The following is a 22,931-nucleotide window of genomic DNA, read 5'->3' as shown; positions in this document are numbered from 1 at the left end:
CGGGGTGGCAGGATGCTGTAAGCTGGGGCTTCGCATCAAAAACCCTTCCCTTCTGGGCCCCTTCCTTCCCTCCCCATTTGCCACAGGTGGGTCTTCTACAAGGAAGCCAGAGGATTCAAGCACTTTCACATCCTTCTCGGACTGGTAGCAACCGCAAGGATGACAGCCTTCCTTAGAAGCTCCCAGTTCAGAGGCAGTCTAGCTTGGAGAGCCAGGTGATGGGGGCAAGCTGCTGAGGTTCCAGAAGAGCTCAGTGCTGGGCTAAGTGGCCTTCGGGGTCAGATTCTGCAGGGCTCCTCTAGCCTGGAAACCAGGGGAAGGAGGGGAGGCTGAGCTGCCGCTTCCACTGCCTGAAGAGGCCCATTCAGGCAAAAGGGGAGACCATTCTGGCTTCAGACTTCTTGCACAAAAAGGACTTACTAAACTCCCTTTTTAAGATTTCAGTTCTGCTTCTCCGGGGCGCAAACACACACACACAAATAAAAAGGCCCCGCTTACGTTCTTCCACTTCTTGCTTCAGGTATTCCACAGCATGGGCAAACGCTGACCTCAGATCTTCCAGCTCTTTACTGGAGTCTGAAAGACATCACGCGACAGATGTGTATTTGGGAGGAAGAGAGGACAGGCAGAAAGAACTGGGAAAGAACACTTTGCTTGCAGGGTCCGGCCAAAATGGTCACAGCAAAGATAAATAAGTAAATCCATGTTTCAGAACACTTTCAGGGAGAAAGGTCACTTCTGGCGTATAAAAAGCAAGAGCCACAGACAGAATCTGGGCCTTAAGAATATCAGAAGAGCCCTGCCGGATCGGACCAATGGGCCATCTAGTCCAGTATCCTGTTTCGCACAGTGGCCAGCCAGTTCCTCTGGAGGTCCAAAAACAGGGCATAGAGGCCGAGGTCTTCATAAGAACACCAGAAGAGCCCTGCTGGAGGGTCCATCTAGTCCAGCATCCTGTCTCACATAGTGGCCAGCAAGTTCCTCTGGAGGTCCAAAAACAGGGCATAGAGGCCGAGGCCTTCATAAGAACACCAGAAGAGCCCTGCTGGACCAGACCAGTGAGGGTCCATCTAGTCCACCATCCCGTCTCATACAGTGGCCAACCAGTTCCTCTAGAGGTCCAAAAACAGGGCACAGGGGCCGAGGCCTTCCTCTGATGCTGTCTCCAGCAATGGGATTAAGAGGCTGGCTGTGTCTGAACATGGAGGTTCCCCACAGTCACTGTGGCTAGGAGCCATTGATAGACCTGTCCCTTCATCTCTTGCAGTGGGCAACTCTCCACTCTTATCAACAATTAAAATAGCAGCTGCAACTCAAGGTACACATGCAACTTTAACCAGCTTTCAACCTTCACCAGTTCCTACCAAAGAGCCTTTTAGCAAAAACCAAACGCCTCCAGACTTCCCTGGCAGAGCCCAGGAATAAACTGGACGAGGAGGCCTGATTCTCAGACACAGTGAGTGAGGGAATAATCCTGTCCGTGGTCTGTACCACGTGGGAATGCAAAATGAGGCTTGGCTGTCAGGGGAAAGCAGTTTAGCCTTGCCTTCCCCTGCCGTGGTTGTTGTGAGGGGGGAGGAGGTGGGGGGGGGGGGGGGGGTGTGCAAAAGAAGAAAAGATTGGATTTATACCCCACCCTTCACTCGGGAGTCCCAGAGTGGCTTACAAACTCCTTCCCCTCCCCACAACAGATACCCTGTGAGGAAGGTGGGGCTGAGAGAGCTCTGACAGAAACTGCCCTTTTTCAAGAACAGCTGTGCCAGAACTATGGCTTGCCCAAGGTCATCCAGCAGTTGCAAGTGGAGGAGTGGGGAATCAAACCCGGATCTCCCAGAGTAGAGTCCGCGCACTTAACCACTACACCAAACTGGGTCTCTTGTAGAGAAAAGCATTCAGTTTACCTGCACCTGAAGTGATACAGCCCAGCCAAAAAAGAACTGACCAGCTCGCAAACCGATTGTGCAAACCAGACCTCAAAACAAGGCCTGGCCTGAAGGCTCCCAATAAGCAGTTGGAATTCCCCCCGTCCTGAGCCACAACCCAATTACCTTGAGTAAAATCCACCCGTCTTCGCAGATAGTCCAGGTATGCCTGCCAGATTTCCACATAGTCAGTAGCTTGGATGAAGCCAGCGTTTAAAGCCTTTTGGAAATTTTCTAAGAGAGATGGGGGGGGGGAGAACAAAGATGTGACTTCAGCCACAGTCCAAACCCATTTAGCAGCGGGAAATTATTCAGGACTCAGTCCCAGAAAATCACATCAGCAGCCCCGCCCCCCCCCCCAAATCAGAGGCACATGAGGCCATTATGCTCTGAAGACTGTGCTTCCTCAAGAGGAACTCACTTGGGCAGAAAAGACACCCAGGGACCAATGCACCCTCTAAACTGACCAATAAACCCTCTAAAAATCCTACTTTGTGAGCTACTGGCATTAAAGTTGTGAGCAAGCGATTTGGCTACTGCATAAATTAGTTTGCTCTGGAGCCACCCTTCCTGAGCTATGACAAAAATATGTGAGCCGGAGGCTAGAAAACTGTGAGCTACCTCACACTAACTCAGCTTAGAGGGAACACTGCCCGCGACGAAGTGCCAAACTGACCAAGGAACACTGACCCCACCTGCACAACTCCACAGTTCAGACAAAACAGAAGCATTGGCAAGAAGGTTCTCGGAGTTCTTGGGAAGGGAAAAATCATCGGATGCAATCTTTATTTCAACAACTTCTCTTTACCAGAAATGAGCTGATGCTGTACTTCATGCCTCTCTGTAGCCAGCAGGTACTGCTTCCACAGCTTGACAGTCCAGGGACAATTCCTGACCGCCCGCTCATGCGCAGAAAGCACCAGCTCTTTCACCTTCAGCTGTCTGTCCTGGGAAATAAAACACCACAATTCAGGGATTCAGGCCAGGGCTGTGAGTCCACATTGCTTCCACCAGATAATTCCGTTTCCTGAAAAATCTCTGTTTTTTTTTTAAAAAGCACACTTCTAAAGAAGAAGGGGATGGCAAAAGATTTTTTTTTAAAGCACACTTCTAAAGAAGAAGGGGACAGTAACAGTTGAGATGGTTAGACAGTGTTATCGATGCAACGAACATGAAATTAAGCAAACTCCGGAGCACGATGGAAGACAGGAGGGACTGGCGCGATGTGGTCCATGGGGTCACGAAGAGTCGGACTCGACTGTGCGACTGAACAACAACAAAAAACCCCTATGGAGAAGTTCCATCAAAAGCATATGGATAATATGGGGCCGCAGCTCAGTGATTAAGATTCTGCTTGTCATGCAGAAAGTCCCAGGTTCAATCCCCAGTATCTCCAGTTAAAAGGACCAGGCAGTAGTTGATGTGAAAGACCTCAGCCTGAGACCCTGGAGAGCCACAGCCAGTCTGAGTAGACAGTGCTGACCTTGATGGACTGATGGTTTGATTCGGTTTAAGGCAGCTTCATGTGAGTTCAGAAAAGGAGTAAGATTTGGGGGGTTAAGAGGAATATCTTCAGCAGCCTGCTTATTCCCACAAACAATTATCAATACAAAAACGCATATCTTGAAGAGGAAGAAGAAGAAAATAAGAGATTGGATTTATACCCCACCCTTCACTTGGGAGTCTCAGAGCGGCTTACAAACTCCTTTCCCTCCCCCTCCCCACAACAGACACCTTTTGAGGTGGGTGGGGCTGAGAGAACTCTGACACAAACTGCTCTTTTTCAAGGACAGAGCTTGTGACTGACCCAAGGTCACATCAGCAGGTGCAAGTGGAGGAGTGGGGAATCAACCCCGGTTCTCCCAGATTAGAGTCTGCCCACTTAACCACTACAACAAACTGAACGCAAACATGCAACAGGTCTCAGGATTGCCAGTGTGTAGAATGTTAACCCTTTTAGAACGCACAGCTGTGGTTAAAACAGTTAGCAGCAAAGCTGGGAGGAAAGAGACGCACATGACCCCCCAGGAAGTCACCTGCTCTCGGCTCCTTACCAGATACTGAGTGTACTGAGCCCAGAGGTCTGGCACGAGGCAGTTCTCTGCCAGGGCTCGCTCATAAATCAGCTGGATGCGAGCCGGGTCCCCGCCCTTCATCTCAAAGTCAATATAGGCTTGATATTCTGCCAGCTTTGGTGTCTCGGCAACCAGCTGTGAAGAAAGCAAGAGGAGAGAGAGGAAGCCATTGGAGCACGTCAGGGAAGAGGGGAGAAATGGCACAGTCTGTTCTGTACAAAGTTTGGACTATGTGATCCAAGCACAGGAAGGCTTCAGGTGTACTAGACCCAAACGAGAGCGAGGTTTTTTTTTGGGGGGGGAACATAGCTGTGAATTCTAGGAGGGTGGTTGATTGGGACACGGGAGACCCAGCAGATAGCGAGTCGCACCTGGGTTCAAATCCCTCTATTAACTTACTTCACTGACATGTAATTACACCTTCCCCACTGAGACCGAAAGCGGTCACAAAAAACAATTTGATCACACAGTAAAGACCTCCAAGCAACAATGCAGTAGGACCCAAACTACAGCAAAAACATGAAGAGACAGCCCTGCACGAGTCGCTCTCAAAGCTTGTGCTGCCTTCTGGAAAACTGTAAGATTACCACAACGATTGTTTGGATGACAAAGGCAGAAAGCAGTTCATAAACTATGTTTTGTGTAACCAAAACGTCTAAATCTGGTGACAAACAATTCTTACAGTGTTTTTTTAAGGCATCCCTGAATTCAAAGGAGCTGACAATATTTACACTGACCTTATAAAGCGAAGTTTTGTTATAACATATATATGTAATATATTACCTAGTTGTCCCAACATTATTTGCATTGCTGTCAATTGGAGAAACAAAAAACCCTCTTCCCATGGCCAAGGATGGGGGCTCCGCTTACCAGAGCTTCTTCGTAGGGTTTGCACTTCTGCAACTGCTGCAAAGCCCTCTTGTAGTTCTTGACGACCGCTTCTGGGATCGGCTCCTCGGACCATTCTTCGTATTCGGCATAAGTGGTCTCCATGTCTGGACAGGAAGGCGTAAAAACACTGAGAGGCTAAGATTTTTAATAGCAGGATATGAGTTCAGTTCTGAGGCAGTCTGAGAGAGAGAGAGAGCCATGAACAGCCTGAGCAGAGAGCCCGGCAGCCACCGCGAGCCCTTGGCTGGAGCACCTCTTCCTGATGAAGAAGGCTCAATTCTGAGCTCACTGTTCGTAGGCTGGTGAATTCATGGGCTTCCTCTAAAAACCCCTCTCTTAAAGTACGCTTACATTACAGGCAGACGTCTGCACTAACGCCAAGGCTCTTGTGCGCCTGGGGAGCCTGGCATTCACGAGACTGAAACCAGAAGCTTCCTGACTGTCAGAAAAACAAAACCAAGAACAGGAGTCCCCAATAGGGTGCCCGTGGGCACCACGACACTCCCAGACGCCTCTCCTGGTGCCTGCCAAGCTTTTTTAGAAAGTGGGTGGGGCTAATTGAGGGTTCCTGCCCGGAACTTCTGATTGGACACTCGAGATTTCACTGGCCGTGCAAATTAAAATAACACTGTTTTGGGGGCAGCTGCCCCCACAGCGTTGGTTATGTTCTCTCTCTCCTTTTCCCCAGTGTATTTTTAAAAATCACTCCCCTTGTGCCTCTGTGCTCGGGTGTCTTCTGTGGGGGTGGGGCTCCACCTCCCCTGGCAATCATGTTGTGGTTGTCCCCCCACCCCCGCAGAAGAAGCCCGAGTGCATTCCAAAGGGGCCCACAAACTCGGAAAGGATGGGGACCACTGGGATACAAAGCAACAGAGGGGAGAGACAAAGCCTGACACAAAATATTTCCGGTATCATTAGAAGAAGAGGAGATTGGATTTATACCCCGCCCTTCACTCAGTCTCAGAGCAGCTTAGAAACTCCTTTCCCTTCCCCTCCCCACAACAGACACCCTGTGAGGTGGGTGGGGCTGAGAGAACTCTGACACAAACTGCTCTTTTTCAAGGACAGCTGTGCCAGAGCTTGTGACTGACCCAAGGTCACATCAGCAGGTGCAAGTGGAGGAGTGGGGAATCCTTCCTGAGCAAAGGCAAAAATGTGCGAGCTGGAGGCTAAAAAACTGTGAGCTAGCTCACACTAACTCAGCTTAGAGGGAACACTGCCTGCCACCTGACCAGTGTTCCCTCTAAGCTGAGTTAGTGTGAGCTAGCTCACAGTTTTTTAGCCTCCGGTTCACACATTTTTGTCTTAGCTCGGGAAGGAGGGCTCCAGAGCAAACTGATTTATGCAGTAGCCAAATCGCTGGCTCACAACTTTCATGCCAGCAGTTCACAAAGTAGAACTTTGGCTCAGAAGACTCCACCGCTTAGAGGGAGCCTTGCACCTGACCCACCTGAAGATGCCAGTAATTGAACCTGAGACCTTCTGCATGCAAAGCAAAGGCTCTTCCACTGAGCCACTGCTCCCCTCCCTCTGCCAGGTTCCCAGCAACCCCCCCATCCTCTGCTGGAAGGTCCTTTGCCAGCGGAACGGCTTTGCCACAGGCGATGCTCCTTCCGACAGAGGCAGCCTCAGAGGGCAGCCGTGAAAGCTCAGGGGTCCTTACCCAGCAGCGGAATCCCCAGCTGGCGCCTGAAGAGTGCGTGGATCTTTTCGAGCTGCGCGCCGGTGGTCTGCTGCTGCTCGGGGGACGGAACGCTGCCAGCTGCCGGCTGCCAGGGCAGAGAGAGGGTGGAGGGCATCAGAAGGCTGAAAGCCGCCCATTGACAAAGAGAAGGCGAGAGGCCCAAGCAAGGCAGCATAGCCCGCCCCTCCTCATCATAAGCAAGGCAGCACGCTCATCCCGAGCATATAAACTCCATGCCAGCACAACATGGTTTCCTGATGGGCCCGAAGCTGATGAATGGGAAAACCATTCACTGTCCTTGTTGTGGGTGGGGAGTGAGCAAGACAGAGAAAAAAGGAAAGTGGTGGCCCGACAGAGAGGATGGAGCCTTCGCCCTCCCTCTGGCACCGACCTTCCTCTCTCCCTCCAAAAGTGCCCCTCCTCTAATCATCACTAGACTCAAAAGAAGAGCACCAGTAGCCAGAAACGGTTAATGCCCTCACACTGGATTAGCCCCACCCCATCAGCTAGAGGCAGAGTGGCAGCTTAACCACAAGGTGCTCTTTTCACCAAAGAAATGCAGCCCCACCTCAGGAACACACCTCATACACATATTCACAGTGGGCAAGGAGGCAGACGCTTTACCTGCACTGTTTCCAGAATGGCATTTTCGAACTCTCGGAAGGCCTCCCAGATGGCAGATCCCTTCGTCACGTGAAGACCAACGGCCGTCAGCGCCCTTTCAAATATGGCGCGAACTTTCTCGATGCCTCCCTCCTGGCCGATGCCACCAATTGAGTACTGGGCGTACTCGAGCCAGATTTCAGGACCTAAGGGACATCAGACAGACATCACGAACTCAGTTCTGCCAGGGGGGCAGATCTATCCTTCTCTCCAGGGGTCATTTCGCAGAAAAAGAGGTGCAGGAGCTCATTAGCATAACCTATTTGAATATGCCACACCCCCTTACCTCACCGGAAGTGTGTCAGAAGGCAACACCCACCGCTCAGGCTCCACTGAACTCTTTTGGATTGCTAGCTATTGGGGGGGGGGGACGTGCAGATCTGTCCTCACAGAGGAGGGAGAGCTTGTACCTGAATAAAACCTGGTCTTAAAGGTGCCACTGGACTGTTTTGGACCAGGGGGCAGGGGCTCTGCAGCTTACCTGGCTGCTTCTTGTTCAGACTGAGGGCTGCTGGGAGCAGGGGGTGGGGCTTGTTGCATGTGCCCGCCCCCTGGGCTCTTTACTGCCGGAGCTCTGCTCCTGTGCACTCCTGCAGGAAATGACCCCTGCTTCTCTCTAATAAGAGTGCCTTGACGGATTTCTCTGTTCAAGCACTCATTCGCACCTCTACTTCAAAATGGGCTGGAACTAACTTAGGTTTACATTCTTCTGATTCTATTTAATCTTCCCGGAAGCCCCTGCTTTAACAAAGTGCAAGGCTAGCAAGGGCACAGAAGCAATAAACATAAGAGACAGCGAGGAATACTTGGAACTGGAGAACCAGCTTGAATGAGACCATCTTTCAAATCTGAATTGTACAATATGAAAGGACAATCGTGTTAGTTCGCACTCTTTCAAATTTCCTTTAAAGCCCATTTTTAACACTCGACTATGAAATTCTAATCCATAAAACAAAGACTGTTTTTCCAAAATAGAAAACTTACAGATGTAGTCTTTCACAGCCCTCTCAAAGAGATCATAGACTTTCTCCCGCTCTGAGTCATCTGATGCCATTCGAATCTCATCCTTCAGCCAATCTAGCCAGATCTCTGCAAGACATGGGCACAATCCATAGAGTTATACTACTCACTTATATAAAAAGGCAATTAATATATTTAAAGAAGCTTGAGAGAGAGGAAGAGCTTTCCAGAATATGCTGAAGGCGGCTGCACTAAAACTTTTGTTGAGTTTTGCCATCTTGACACATCAGTGCTTGAGTGTGTTTAAGACAATGCATTGTTCCAGAGAACATTAAGCAATTTGGAGCCTGCAATTCCTAATACAAAAGTGGTATTGAAACTTAGAACATACATCCTGACTGTGCAACAGATGAGCAGCAGCACATCTATCATTTTAAATAAATAAATGAGTGACCTGTCAGCATTCAAAAGAAGCATAACAGGGTAGCGTGGCGGCATGACACTGAAAAGCTTAGCCCTTAGTCCTCAAGGGCTTCTGACTTTCCAAAAGTGACCTTCTACGGCAGGTCTGAGGAATGTAACAAAACGAAAGGAGGCAGGACTCACTACAAGGATGCTCTCAGCTCAAAGAAGGCCTTCCACAACCAACAGGACTCAACAAAATTAGAAGGGAAGGGGGGGGGGAGACATACCTCCACATCTGAACATGGAATTTAAAGATACTTGAACTGCCACAGTCACCAGTAAGTCTGCATGTGAGATGGGCAAGTTAGCCAGCCTTCCAGTGAGTTTTCCAAGCAGTTAATACAACGCAACCACGTGGCTTAGTGTGAGATGTCATTAAGTATCAAAGCAAGATTTGGTGGTGGAAAGTGACAAGTCACAGCTGCGTTATGGCAACCCTGTAGGGTTTCCAAGGCAAGAGATGTTCAGAGGTGGCTTGCCACTGCCTCCCTCTGTGTAGCTGCTCTGGACTTGCTTCTTGGCCTCCCATCCACGTATTAACCAGGACCGATCATGCTTAGCTTCGAAGATCTGATGAGACTGGGCTAGCCTGTGCCATCCAGGTCAGAGCAAGAAAAATTTAGTAGGCAGGTTCAGAGCATTCCTAAAGGTTCTTGGCGATGACCACTCTCTGTGCTGTTTTGTACCAAGACGGTCATCAAATTCAATGCATGCTTTTTCGACATAAAACAATATTTATTCCTGCAGCTCTGCAGAGTCTCTGTCCGGGGTTATTCAGAGGATACCGCTCCCATCTCTCCTGACAATCCATGCTGATAAACTGTTGGTCCCTTTACACCAAAAGTTTACTCTAGAAATCCTCAACTGCCACACACAGATTTCACAAATATCAGAAGCATAAGGGGTGAGAAGAATAACGCCTTTTTGTAGTTTATGCAAAAGTATATCGCTCCTCCTAGAACAGTCCTAACAGCTTTAAGTTTCAATTCAGTTCAGTTGATTAGGTTTAAAAGCCTATAGGCCATACACCATAAAAGTTAATTTTAAACTTTTAAAAAGGTTTTAAGCATTTAAAAAGACAGTATAACAGAGTAATCATTGAAAAAAATCAAGCCAAATCACATCACCTACCTTCAGTGAGAGGAAAGAGTTCGCTCATCTTCTGGCGGGCTCTTTGAAGTTTCACCAGCTCTCCTTCCTGGCGCAACAATTTTATCAGGTCCAGGTGACAGTTATAGTCAAATGCGTTGATGGACAGCTTAAAGGAAGGCAACAGAGCAAGGCTTTATTGATAAGACAAACAGCTAGCATTTGCTCACTCAATCAAGACTCAAAGGTTGTCCCCTTGCAGTAGTGTTCTTGAGGTAATCAGGGTCACTAGAAAGAATTCTATTCTACAGCATTCCACACATTCTCACCACTCACAGCCAATTCTTGGGCTACACGTGTTTCTTCAAGGCACAGCAGCTCTGGTCGCCACTTGCCAGTGGAATGTGCACAGCACCTTGCTGTGCTTACAGCTGCCAATTTAAACTTGGGAAGTTTTGGAGATGAGAGGTTTGGACCCTAGGGAAAGCAGTGCTGGGGAGGGACCCCACTGGGGTATGATACCATAGAGTCTGACCTTCAAAAGAGCCATTTTCTCTAGGAGAACTGATCTCTACACTCTGAAGATTCCAGGAGATCTCCAGGCCCCAACTGGAGGTTGGCAACCACAGCTGTGCTGCTTCATATAGGTGGCTCTCAAGGATGAGGATTGACAACTTGAAAGCGGTGCTCAGCACAGCCCTGTCATGCTGTCTTCTTTGGTTGTAAATTAGAAACCTTTATACTGAAGCCCCTATAAAACAGTGGTGGCCAAGGGTACCTTTCACGAGCTTCTGTCCAGCTTTCGTGAACAGAAAAGCTCTTGCCACTATGGTAACATCTAGATTAGATTGCTGCACCCTGACCTGGATGGTGCAGGCAAGCCCGGTCTTGTCAAATCTCGGAAGCTAAGCAGGGTTTACTCTGGCAAGTACTCGGAAGGGAGACCTCCTTGGAATAACAGAGGCAGGGGCAAGTCTTTCTTCTGCCACCTCTCTGAATATCCTCCAGATCTCCAGCAGGGGTCAGTCACCAGAGGTTGTCGTGACTTCCAGGTGCGTGCACACACATAGTAAAGGTTTCCCTTGCTCGACAGCCAGTTGAATCCGACTCTTAAGGGGCAGTGCTCATCTCCGCTTCCAAGCCAAAGTGCCAGCGCTGTCCGAAGACATTTTCATGGTCACGTGGCCGGCTTGACTAAACGCCGAGACACGCTGAACGCTGTCACCTTTCCACCAAAGCGGTACCTATTTATGTACTTGCATCTTCTTGCTTTCGAACTGCTAGGTTGGCAGGGGCCAGAAACGGGAGCTCACTCCGTCACGCGGCACTCAGGTTTCGAACTGCCGAGCTACCAACCTTCCGGTCTGCAGCTCAGCGTCCTAACCTCTGAGCCGCCGCGGCCCCTATATACACACACACACACCCAGTATAGAAAATACAAAAAAAGAGAGAAAACGTATAGATTACTGCAATGCACTCTGCCTGGGGCTGCCCTTGAAGACTGGGAACTCCAGTGGGCGGAGACCACTGCGCTCCAGCGTGTTGACTGACATAGTCTGTCCAGGAACCAAATCTTGTTCCTTTCTCCACTAGTTTCCCATTTGTTTCTGGGTTCTGTGCAAAGCCCGCCCCGCCCTCCAAAGCTGCCATTTCCTACAGAAGAACCCGGGGGGGGGGTGTTCATTCGGGGGAACTCCGTGCCCTGCCTGGAGGTTGGCAACGCTGGCAGGCACAATCCTTCCCTCGCAAAAAGAGAAAAGGCACCCAGCTGCTCCAAGCGCCTTAAGAAGCCGCACCCGAACAGAGATTCATGCAGAGAGACAGGCAGAGACTCATACAGAGACTCATGCAGAGAGGCGGGCTGAGACTCCCACGAGAGGGGCGGTGGGGCCGAGGGGGGCGCCCCTCACCTGCTCCTCCAGGCGCTGGATCTCGGCCTCGTTCTCCTTTTCCTCATCCTCGCCCGAGGACTCCTCCGAGGTCTCCTCGGCCTTCTCCCCGCCGTCGTCCTCCGAGTCTCCCGCCTCGCGCAGCTCCTCCTCGGCCGCGGCCGCCTCAGCTCCGCCACCCGCCGCCATCTTGCCCCAGCCGCCGCCTCTCAGGCCCGCCGCCCGCCTCTCCGCCCTGACGCGAAGCCCCGGCCCCGGCCCTGGCCCTAACGGCGGTGGGGCTGCCCCGCGCACTGCCCGGATCAAAACACCGCCCCGGAACGGCCGCGCCGCCAAACCGTCTTGTGGAACCCGAGTTTCCCTCAGCCCCAGGAAGAAGTTGTAATGAGATCGCTCGCGAACCCGAGTGGGACGAGGGACAACGACTCTAATTGTTAGTTTTCAAACAGGCAGCTATGAAGGCGGCCATTGAACGGTTTAGCGGTGCGGGGGCTTCGAGGAAGGTCAGTGTGGAGCACGCTCCCGCTTGGACTTTCGGGAAGGGGGAATTGAGCTGCCATGAGGAGTGTGGCGGGGCTGCCGCGTCCCTCGCAATGGCCAATCGGAGGTCGGCGGGCTAGCTTGCGCCAATGAGTGCAGGGGGTGCTGACAACAAGAGCGTGCTAGACTTGCCCTAGGAAAACAAGGCAGTAGCGAAGCGTTGCCAACTTTGGGTTGGGGAAATTCCTGGAGACTTAGTGGTGGAGGGTGCGGTTTGGGGAGGGCAGGACCTCATTGGGATATCATCCTACAAAGCCCCTTCCCCCCCCCCCCAAGCTGTTTTTTCTGCCAGTAAGGTAGATTCAAGTGGGTAGCCGCCAATGCTCCCTCTCAACTGCGGAGTCCTGTGAGCAAAAATTCTATTTTGTGAGCTCCTGGCACCAAAGTTGTGAGCGAGCGATTGGGCTGCTGCATCAATTAGTTTGCTCTTCTGGAGCCCTCCTTCCTGAGCCAAGACAAAAAATGTGTGAGCCGGAGGCTAAAAATTATGACCTAGCTAGCTCTCACTTAACTCAGCTTAGAGGGAACACTGGTATCCATGTCGATCTGAAGCAGCAGAGCAAAGTTTGAGTCCAGTGGTACCCTTCTGACCAACAAATACCCAGAATAAAAGTCTGTTGGTCTTAAAGGTGCCACCAGAGTCAACGTTGCTTTACTGCGGGGAAACTGATCTCTGGCCCCTAAAAAATGTGTGAGCCGGAGGCTAAAAATTATGACCTAGCTAGCTCTCACTTAACTCAGCTTAGAGGGAACACTGGTATCCATGTCGATCTGAAGCAGCAGAGCAAAGTTTGAGTCCAGTGGTACCCTTCTGACCAACAAATACCCAGAATAAAAGTCTGTTGGTCTTAAAGGTGCCACCAGAGTCAACGTTGCTTTACTGCGGGGAAACTGATCTCTGGCCCCTGTCACACGGAGAATTTGCCGTGCAAAAGGCATGAATGTTGGGCGGATTTTCGGGGCGCGATCAGACAGCAAAATCTGGGAAGTGGAGCGCACCCATGGCCAACCCGTGGCATCCCGCCGAAGATGTGGAGTTAAAAGGTACCAAGGAACGTGCACGAGTATCCGGAAAACACGCCGGGAATGATAGTATCCCATGACATCTGGCACCCGTCCACATCCCGTCGCAAACCAGATGTTTTTCGTAAGCGCATGCACACAAACACGAAACTGAAATCAGTGCTGCTCTGCAGAACTGCACATGCGTACAAACGCGAAATGCTTGTGTGATTGCGCTGCGCCGCTTCTTTGCTACACTGCAGCATCGCCGTGTGATCGCCAGCTAACAGCCGAAGCACAGAGACTCAGGGGACTGTGTGATCGGGCTTCCACGCTTTATTTTGCTCCAAGGCGAACAGCCACACCTCCCCCCCCCCTGCGTTATCTGGCCCATGTGACCGGGGCCTCTGTAATCTGGAGGTCAGTTGCCATTCTGGCAGATCTCCAGGCCTTACCTGGAGATTGGCAAACCTAGCCCTTTTCACTGTAGAGGGATTCCCATGTGGCAGACCAGGCAATGAAAGGAAGGGGGGAAAGGGGGCTTTCCTTGATGGAGAAACTTCCTTCGAGGAAGGATTCCCTGGAAAGAACTTGGTAACTGCTGCCACCACTCAGGGGACCCCCTGAGAACATTTAGACTAGCACATCAAGGATGGGGAAGAAGAGTCCGCTTTACTTACATTTCCATTAGGAGAAATGCTACCTTCTGGGGACAAAAAAATGCAGTGTCACCTAAGGTTGTCTAGTATCGAACCAGGTTTTTTCAGTGAAAATACCAGACCGTCTGTGTCAACTGGCAACTGTACCAAGCCCAAGCATCATGAAGCACGCTATTTGGCCTTGGAGAAAGCGTTATTTCTGCAGGGCCTGTAGAACGGAGCTCTTCCACCAGGCATTCGATTAAGGAGCCGCCTGTAACCATCTGAGGCCCTGGCCCCAATACCATCAAGATTATTAATACTTTAACATCAATAACGTCATTTCGTAGAAAAAGAGGTGCAGGAGCTCATTAGCATAACTCATTAGCATGACTCATTTGCATACGCCACACCCCCTGACATCACTGGATGTCATCACACCCACCACTCAGGCTCCACTGGACTGTTTTGAATTGCTAGCTGTTGGGGGGGGGGCATGCAAATCTGTCCTGGCAGAGGAGGGAGAGCTTGTACCTGAATAAAACTTGGCCTTAAAGGTGCCACTGGACTGTTGGGGGCCTGGGGGGGCTCTGCAGCTTACCTGGCTGCTTCTTGCTCTGACTGAGGGCTGCTGGGAGCAGGGGGTGGGGCTTGTCGCATGTGCCCGCCCCCTGGGCTCTTTACTGCTGGAGCTCCGCTCCTGTGCGCTCCTGCAGGAAATGACCTGTTAACACCATTGAATAGCCTGCGCCTAGCCTATGTAACACAGACCATGCCCTAAACTGATTGCTGGACTTCCGCCATGTTGTATGGCCCTGCTACCACTTTGTGTATTGTTTTAGACTTCATTTTTTTCAGGGCTATTTTTGGGTAGGAACGCACAGTAACGGAGTTCCGGCTGGCTTCAGAGCTGTCCACGCCCAGTATAGCCAAAACCTCTGTGTGTGTGGCTACAAAGGGAAGGCCTGGATAGCGACACACACACACCCCAGCGACTCTGAGGCGGGGGCCTGGAAGGATCAGTGACTTCCCTGGCCTGTCCAAGGGCTGGCTAGTCCGGGCTCCCCGCAAGCCAAGGGAAGGCATGGGGTGTGACCTAATATGCTAATGAGTATCTGCTGTTGGGTGTGGCCTATTATGCTAATGAGTTCCTGCTGGGATTTTTCTACAAAAAAAGCCCTGATTTATTGTAATCTATTGTAATTTTATCTGAGAAACTGTTTATTTGCAGTAATGATGTGAGCCGCCCTGAGCCTGCTGCGGTGGGGTAGAAGCCTAAATAAATAAATAATCTGACATCCCTGGTAAGCACTAATAAAATTTCCTTCGAAGTGAGCTACACAGCGCTCTTCTTCTTTATTCATAAACTAATGTTTTCGAAGTGGCTGGAACTTGGCCATCCATACAGGGCTCTTTTTGTAGCATCCCACAGCTAAACACCAGGCCTGTTGGGTGACCACGGTGGGGAGGGGAAGGTCCCTTCCTGCTGGCTCCAGCAACCCGAGGGGCCTCAGACTGCCCCAGCTGTTTTCAGCCAGATGTTTTTTCCCAAGCAGAGGAAGCTGGAGATGGCCGTCCTTTGTCCTCCGCGTGACAAGATACACTGCCTCTGTCTGTGGGTGTTCCACGTTCACCTCTCCCGCCTCACACGCCCGAGCAGTTTGCACCCCATCGATAAGAGTTTCTTAACAACTGCAATTCGTGTTTAATAAATACGATGTGTCAATGTCATAAATCCTCTTAGTCACCTTTTGTTAAAATAATTGTGGGACATACAAATGTTGATATTGTTATTCATGAGGTAGAAACGTGTTTGCTTATTTCTCATTGAATGGATCCACGGTTTGCCTGCAGAGATTATGTTATGTATGTTATTTGTTATTAATGTTAAAAAGCAGACTATCATTTGTTGTTGGTTGCAAATGTTTTTTTCTTGCTAGCATGTTGCTATTTTGTACAAAACTGAGAATATTACAATAAACAAATAAATAAATCTTCTTAGTCCATGCAGTTCCCGTTTAATACGAGCCGCGGGCTACGAGTTTCAAAAACGCCACCTTCGCGCGTTAATTGCGCGTCGACAAACCTCCCGGGCAGCAAGCAGTTAATTCCTTTCCTGGAAGAAAGGGGCGTGGTCGAAAGGGGGCGTGGCTGACGTCACAGACCGCGGCTGCCTCTGTCGGGTCGCGCAGGCCGACGTCATCTCCGCGCGCCATCCCCCCCCCCTGAGTCACTGCCATACCTGTGTCGTCTTCTCAAAACACCCAAGATGGCAGCGCTGAGGGCGAGCGGCGTGAGGACGGCGGCCGCGGCTCTCCTGAAGCCCCGCTCGGGCGTGGAGCAGGCCCTGCCGGCCTTGGGCTATCACGAGAAGGTGGGGAAGGCGGCGGAGGGGCTGAGAGGCCCGGCTCTGGCGGGCATGGGGCGGCACCCCGGGGGTCCAGGTGGGGAGATTGCCAACTCCCGGCTGGGGAATCCTGGAGGTTTGGAAGTGGAGCCTGGGGAGGTGGTCTCAGTGGGGCGGGATGCTGTAAAATCCAGCCTCCAGCGCAGCTCTGGGGGGGTTTCTTCCTGCCTCCCTCCCCAAGAGAACTGATTTCTGTCTCCTGGAAATCAGACGTCATTCCGGGAGATCTCCTCCTGGAGGTTGGCAGCCCTAGGCCTGTTGCGGTCAAGTCGCACCTGACTGGGGGCGACCCCTTAAGCAGAGTGGTCGGACCCCTTTGTTCCAGGAGCCGGATCTGGTACCAATGTCGCTCTGCCCGACCAAGCCGCGCCATGCCGGGTGCGGGAAGTATAAACGATATAAAGGCCGCAGGCAAACCCAATTAATGATTTATTTATTTTTTACTGCAAATACAAGCATGCTTAAAACATTGGCACTCTGTCAGTATTTCCTTAAAAGGGTCTCCCTGATGCCCACCCTCCCACTTCCACCGCCCCTTGCACGGCCTCTTTCATCTGGCAGTAAAGGCAGTAAAAAAGAGAGCCAGTTTGGTTAAGTGGGCGGACTCTGATCTGGGAGAACCGGGTTTGATTCCCCACTCCTCCACTTGCACCTGGCTGGGTGACCTTGGGCCAGCCGTAGTTCTGACAAGAGCTGTCCTTGAAAAAGAGCAGTTTCTGTCAAGAGCTCTCTCAGCCCCACCGACCTCACAGGGTGTCTGTTGTGGGGAGGGGCAGGGAAAGGAGATTGTGAGCCGCTCTGAGACTCCCTTGGGTAGTGAAGGGCGGGGTACAAATCCAATCTCTTCTTCTTCTAATTAACAGTTTCTTGCAGGCCAGATAAGAGCCCTGGATGGGCCAGTTCTGGCCCACGGGGCTGTATGTTTGACACCCCAGCCGTAAGGGAGGTTTCAAGGCGAGAGATGTTCAGAGGTGATTTGCCGTACTGCGTCATGACCTTGGTCATCCTTGGTGGTCTCCCTTCCAAATACTAACCAGGGCAGACCCCATTTAGCTTCTGAGATCTGGCTAGCCTGCGCTATCCAAGTTAGGGCAGCCTTGAGTACAGGGGTGGAGCTTGGAGGGGGGAGCATCCGGTAGAGTTGGGGTGGGGAGCGGTGAGGCCCAGCACGGAGAATGATCTGAGGCTTGAGGAGGAGCATCCGGCTGGCCTGCTAGACTGGGGCCAAGAGAATTAAGCGGCTCTGATAAAGGGGGTGTTTCTTAGGGGTTTTTTCTTTCCTGGCGATGCTCTTTGCAGATTTAGCCCATACGCACACACTTTGAAAAGCGAGATCCCTGCCTTAACAGATCAGTGGGCCGTTTAAGAATAATGACACCCTCCTTGCTGCCTAGGACTCCAGCAGGAAAGGACAGTGGGCCTCTGCAAGCCTTCTGCCATGGAGGGTGGGAAAGAGGGACTACTGGTTACCTTTGGGCCCAGGGCTTAGTGGAGTGGAAAAGTGAACAGGCCGTTAAGTACACAAGTCTTTAGACCTGTGGAAGTTCTCAGGTAGGGAGGTCCTTGTACCCAATTTGTGGCAGAATAGCAGCGTCTGCTATGTTCTGAGGAACCCGAACTCTGTTTTACTTTTGTACCCACGTGTACACCAGGTATGTCCAACAGGTAGATCGCGATCTACCAGTAGATCGCGGAGGGGTCAGAGGTAGATCACCAGCCCCACTTGGTCTCCTGGTTTGCTGGACAGGTGTTTGGGTTTTTTTGATGATTTGGTGGTAAAAAATGTTCGCAGTTCTTTCTGGATCTTCGTCTCTCTGTTTTGTTTTTGCTTAATTTGCTTACCAGTAAATGACAGAAGGTGCATTGTAAATGGGGGGGGGGGATGGAACCCAACTTTAGTGGGTTAAAATCTAATCTGAAGCTTTATTTTCATGGTGGTAGATCACCGGCACTTTTGGCCGGAAAAAATAGATCACTACCTGTTCGAAGTTGGACATGCCTGGTGTAGACTTTGACCTGGCATGTAAATGTGGCCCTCCTAACCCTATCCCATAGCCCATGGGTATGGTATTGCTAATGTACGGTATTGATTATGGTGCTGAATTTCTTTTGTACTGGATGTCACCTTGCTGGGCTGCTGCTGCAGGTGTGTCTTAAGAATAGTGTGGAAAGGGGAGGGCTTCACTTCAGAGACGCATGCCTTCAACGTGCCGTACTGCCCGTTGGGCAGTACGGCACGTTGAAGGCATGCGGCTCTGAAGTGAAGCTTCTTATGAGGGAGAGACAAGGACCTGCTGCAGGTAACTGGCACAGGCTTTCTAAGGAATAGCGGACTACGTAGCGAATGCTAGCTTTAGGCTAGAAAAAATGTGCTCCACTGGGTGGCAGTCGTACAGCCTAGTCTTTTCTTGCTGTATCATTTCAGCACACTGAAGTAATGACTCCGCTTGAGAAGCTCCCATGCAGAGCACATTAGGTGTAGCGATTCCCTCTTGTATGGTGCCAGTCTCGGAGGCTTAGAGGCTCATTTTGCATTTAACCTGTGTCAGTCTCTTGTTCGTAAATGCATCTGTCAAGCTGTGGGGAAACTGTGAGATGTATTGCCCCTAGTGTTCTGTGGGCAGACCAAATTATTCAGTCCAAGTGAACTGGGAAGGGTATGAGCATAATTTTCTGGCCGTTCGTGGTTTCCCGGGTTGGGGGGGGGGGGCTTTAGGGCTTAACAGTTCTGTTTGTCTATCAGGCATTAGTCAGAGTCCTTTGTGTAACTGAGAGGTAGACACCTGCCAAATGTTAGCCTTTGAACTTTCTGTTCCAGGTTGTAGATCACTATGAGAACCCTAGAAATGTAGGTTCTCTGGACAAGACTGCCAAAAATGTTGGGACTGGCCTTGTGGGAGCGCCAGCTTGTGGCGATGTCATGAAACTGCAAGTAAGTTATTGTGGCCTGAAGGCATTGCATATAAAATTGCCTTACACTGAGTTGTACTGTTGGCTTGGACTGGCAACAGCTCTTCAGGTTGTCTTTCACCAGAGATCCCCGGGACTGAACCTGGGACCTTGTGCTAAGTTTGGTGTATGGTTAAGTGGGTGGAATCTAATCTGGGAGAACCGGATTTGATTCCCCACTCCTCCACTCGTACCTGCTGGATGACCTTGGGCAAGCCATAGTTCTGTCAGAGCTGTTCTCGAAAAAGATGCGGTTTCTGTTAGAGCTCTCTCAGCCCCGCCTACCTCACCGGGTGTCTGTTGTGGGGAGGGGAAGGGAAAGCAGTTTGTAAGCCGCTCTGAGACTCCCTTGGGTAGAGAAGGGTGAGGTATAAATCCAATCTCCTCCCCTCCCCCCAAGTGGATTCTCTGCCCCAAGTCGAGGCCCCTCGCCCCAAGTCCAATGTAATAGGATTTTTCCTATCTTCCGCTCTTGGTTATTGGTAGATGGCTTTTTTTAAAAAAAATTAGTGTTTGGAAACTAATATCACTGGAATCTTCTCAGGTTGAAGTGGATGAAGAAGGAAAAATTGTCGATGCCCGGTTTAAGACGTTTGGCTGTGGGTCAGCGATTGCTTCGAGTTCCTTGGCTACTGAATGGGTGAAAGGGAAGACGGTAAGTCTGGTCTGTATTATAGGCCTTGGTCCAAAGAAGGTGAGCGTGCTGATGCCCGTTAGCCGGTCCTCCTCGTGCACAATGCAGCTGGAGCAGGATTGCATGCATCTGCTGAGAGACGGAGGAATAGCAACCAAATGGCAACACTTGTACATTTCAGGTTGATGAAGCCTTGAAGATCAGAAACACAGACATTGCTAAAGAACTCTGCCTTCCTCCAGTCAAGCTTCATTGCTCCAGTAAGTAACTTTGGATGACTCCCCCTACTTAGTTAGCTCATTGGGTCCCTCCTGGTAAATGTGAAGCTGGAGAATTGGATCTGAATTGAGAAAGAAAAGGGCCCAAAATACAACAAAAGTGTCTTTGTCCCACTTATGCAGCATTTGCAAGGCTCTTACGCCTAGAAAAAAACTGCCTTCAGAGGTGGAATCTCTTCCACTGTGGATTAAGAAAGAATGGAGATTGCAGCTTCCAACTGCTACCAGTTTAACACCTCTGGTTTTTGTTTTCTTTTCCACACAAAGTACAAAAGAGATGATACCCCTAGAAATGCTTTGGATGCCGAAATGATGTATTGATATCCTGTTATTTCCTAAAACCAGCAATCCAAATAGCCTTGTGAAATGAGTGAGCTTCTTAAGTTAATTAACTGATCAGCAGGAGAGATCCATAGGGGAAGCTGCAAACTCTGCGAAGGGAGAGAGTCCTTAAGTGTAACTGGGTAGAAGCCTGGCTGTTCGGGACTTCTCTCTCTCTCTCTTTTATTTAAAACAAACAAAGCAAAAAAAATATGTTGTCGAAGGCTTTCACGGCCGGAGTTCATTAGCTGTTGTAGATTTTCCGGGCTGTGCAGCCGTAGTCTTGACATTATAGGACCTGACGTTTCGCCAGTAGCTGTGACTGGCATCCTCAGAGGTGTAACACAGAAAGATGGAGAACTTTCTGTGTCAGGTGAGAAGAAAAATGGTAGGCAGGTGACGGTGACCTGGTCCAACAATGCCAAGACCACGGCCATACAACCCGGAAAACCCACAACAGCTAAAGAAAAAAAAATCTTCTGGTGTTTTCCTGCTCTGAAATCATTTGATTATTTTTTTTCTTCCCTTTCCCCTCTCAGTGCTGGCAGAAGATGCCATCAAGGCGGCCTTAGCGGATTACAAGCTGAAACAAGACCCAAAGGGCGGTGAGGCAGGGAAGGATGCAGCCAGCGGGTAGCAGGAATCCCTCCTGGCAAAGCTGTGGCCCTCTCTCGCTCCCGTTTTAATTTACTGGGCATTTACAGTAGGAAGCCAGTCCACCTGCCTCTAGCGAATTGCAGGACAGGGGAGAGAGGAGAGCGTACCCTCATACGCACAATGTACTACAACCACCGGGCAGGGTAAGAGCAGTGGGCCATCACCTTGCACTTTGGGGCCCTGGCCGCCCGCTGTTCCTTATCACCACGTACCTCTGAAAATAAAACCTCCTTGTGATTTCAGCATTTGACTCTCTCTGATCTTTAGTAAAAAAAAAAAGAGAGTCATCTCAGGCCTTAGTGTGAATGTTGAATAAATAGGTAGAGAGGTGGGCTTTTGTTGCCTAAATGTTTGAGAAGGGAAAGGCTTTCCCTGTGGAAATCAGGTTGCCTGGGAGAGATGATTACCTGCAGGTGCCGGTGTGAGGGGGGGAGGGGTCGAAGAAAACACTGTGTGGGGTTGCAAGGTAGAAAGACAGCGGGGGGACCCCTGGCTCAATTCAGTTCGGCAGTACCCTGTTCTCCTTGCCTAACATAAAGGAGGCAGCCTGCGCAAAGCACTTGGCCCAGAGGGGAAAGAAAGCCCGGGCCACCTCTTCCACCATCCATGCTTTTGTTGTATTGGTTTTGCCTTGGTCAGGCTGTTTATGCACAAAAGACAGACTTATGTACAAAATATGCTATATTATTGTATGCCTAAATAATACATGTCTGTTCTCTAAGCTATAGTGTGTGTGTCGTGTGTGTTTTTTTTCCCCATCTGTACCACGGGGAGAGAGTTGATGTACCATGCATGGGGAGGTGGTGGATGCTCCTTTGCTGGACGTTTGCTGGAGAGCCAGTTTGGCGTCGTGGTTAAGTGTGCGGACTCTAATCTGGAAGAGCCGGGTTTGATCCCCCACTCGTTAGAGCTCTCTCAGCCCCACCTCCCTCACAGGGTGTCTGTTGTGGGGAGGGGAAGGGAAAGGAGTTTGTCAGCTGCTCTGAGACTCCTTCGGGTAGTGAAGGGCGGGGTATAAATCCAATCTCTTCTTCGAGCGGAGGCTGGATGACCATCTTTCGGGTCTGTCATAGGGCTGTCTTTTAGCTCTGCTCCTGCAGAGTGCAGGAGGTTGGACTAGATGACCTGCAAGGTCCCTTTCAACTCTAACATTCTATGATTGTTTAGCCGGAGTCCAAAAGCTTGGGGTGGGTTTTTGCCGAGACCCATTTTTGGGGAAACGTCTGCTGCACAGTTTCTCCACTAGTGGATGCCCGTTAACTTGTGGCCTTGGAATTCCTCTGAAGAGGTGCTTGGGGAATTCACAGAGGCATTCCAGCGAAAGATCGCTGGGGGCCCAGTGCTCAAGGCCTGCCCAAGGCCGAGCCTTGCAGGCGCCTCTCACAGCTTTTGTTTAGACTTGGCAGTAGCTGGGGACAGAATGTTGAAAAGACCCAAAGGAGGGGCCTATAGGTTCCCTTTTGACGGTGCGTTTTACCCTGTATGAGGGGCCCCGGTGGCTCAGAGGTTAAGGCGCTGAGCTGCAGACCGGTAGGTCTGTAGTTTGTCAGTTCGAGACCCAAGTGCTGCATGACAGAGTGAGCTCCCGTCTCTGGCCCCAGCTCCTGCCAACCTAGCAGTTTGAAACCAAGAAATTGCAAGTAGATAAATAGGTACCACTTCGGTGGGAAGGTAACAGCGTTCCGTGCACCTTGGCATTTAGTTACGCCGGCCACATGACCACGGAGAAGTCTTCAGACAGTGCTGGCTCTTCAGCTTGGAAACGGAGATAAGCACCATCCCCTAGAGTCGGATTCGACTGGCTTTCGAGCAAGTGAAACCTTTACCCTGTATACACACATAACTTAGGCTGGTGCAGGTGAGTAAC

At 50.6% G+C, this 22,931-nt stretch overlaps 2 protein-coding genes across 3 annotated transcripts in view; one reads left to right on the top strand and one right to left on the bottom strand.

Moving 5' to 3' along the window:
- SART3 (squamous cell carcinoma antigen recognized by T-cells 3) overlaps positions 1-11,836 on the bottom strand; it is a 26,967-nt gene extending 15,131 nt beyond the window's left edge. For both annotated transcript variants that reach the window (XM_015413229.1, XM_015413230.1), the window contains exons 1-10: positions 11,660-11,836; positions 9,792-9,918; positions 8,220-8,324; positions 7,197-7,381; positions 6,552-6,657; positions 4,868-4,992; positions 3,977-4,132; positions 2,731-2,869; positions 2,049-2,156; positions 499-576 (exon numbers count right to left, since the gene is read on the bottom strand). In XM_015413229.1, the coding sequence (XP_015268715.1) occupies positions 499-576; positions 2,049-2,156; positions 2,731-2,869; positions 3,977-4,132; positions 4,868-4,992; positions 6,552-6,657; positions 7,197-7,381; positions 8,220-8,324; positions 9,792-9,918; positions 11,660-11,827 (1,297 nt within the window). In that variant the 5' untranslated portion in view covers positions 11,828-11,836. The remainder of the gene's footprint in view (positions 1-498; positions 577-2,048; positions 2,157-2,730; positions 2,870-3,976; positions 4,133-4,867; positions 4,993-6,551; positions 6,658-7,196; positions 7,382-8,219; positions 8,325-9,791; positions 9,919-11,659) is intronic.
- Positions 11,837-16,043: 4,207 nt separating this feature from the next.
- ISCU (iron-sulfur cluster assembly enzyme) lies at positions 16,044-21,785 on the top strand. The gene is made up of 5 exons (XM_015413238.1): positions 16,044-16,192; positions 19,044-19,157; positions 19,719-19,829; positions 19,990-20,068; positions 20,947-21,785. Exons 1-5 carry the CDS (start codon positions 16,088-16,090, stop codon positions 21,042-21,044), a joined length of 507 nt encoding a protein of 168 aa, XP_015268724.1. The 5' UTR covers positions 16,044-16,087; the 3' UTR covers positions 21,045-21,785.
- The last annotated feature ends 1,146 nt before the right edge of the window (positions 21,786-22,931 follow it).

Source organism: Gekko japonicus, unplaced genomic scaffold (assembly GCF_001447785.1).
Source record: "Gekko japonicus isolate JY-2015 unplaced genomic scaffold, Gekko_japonicus_V1.1 scaffold10, whole genome shotgun sequence".
NCBI lineage: Eukaryota > Metazoa > Chordata > Lepidosauria > Squamata > Gekkonidae > Gekko > Gekko japonicus.
Note: the sequence above shows the minus strand (reverse complement) of the source record. Positions and strands in the feature narration are given on the sequence as shown.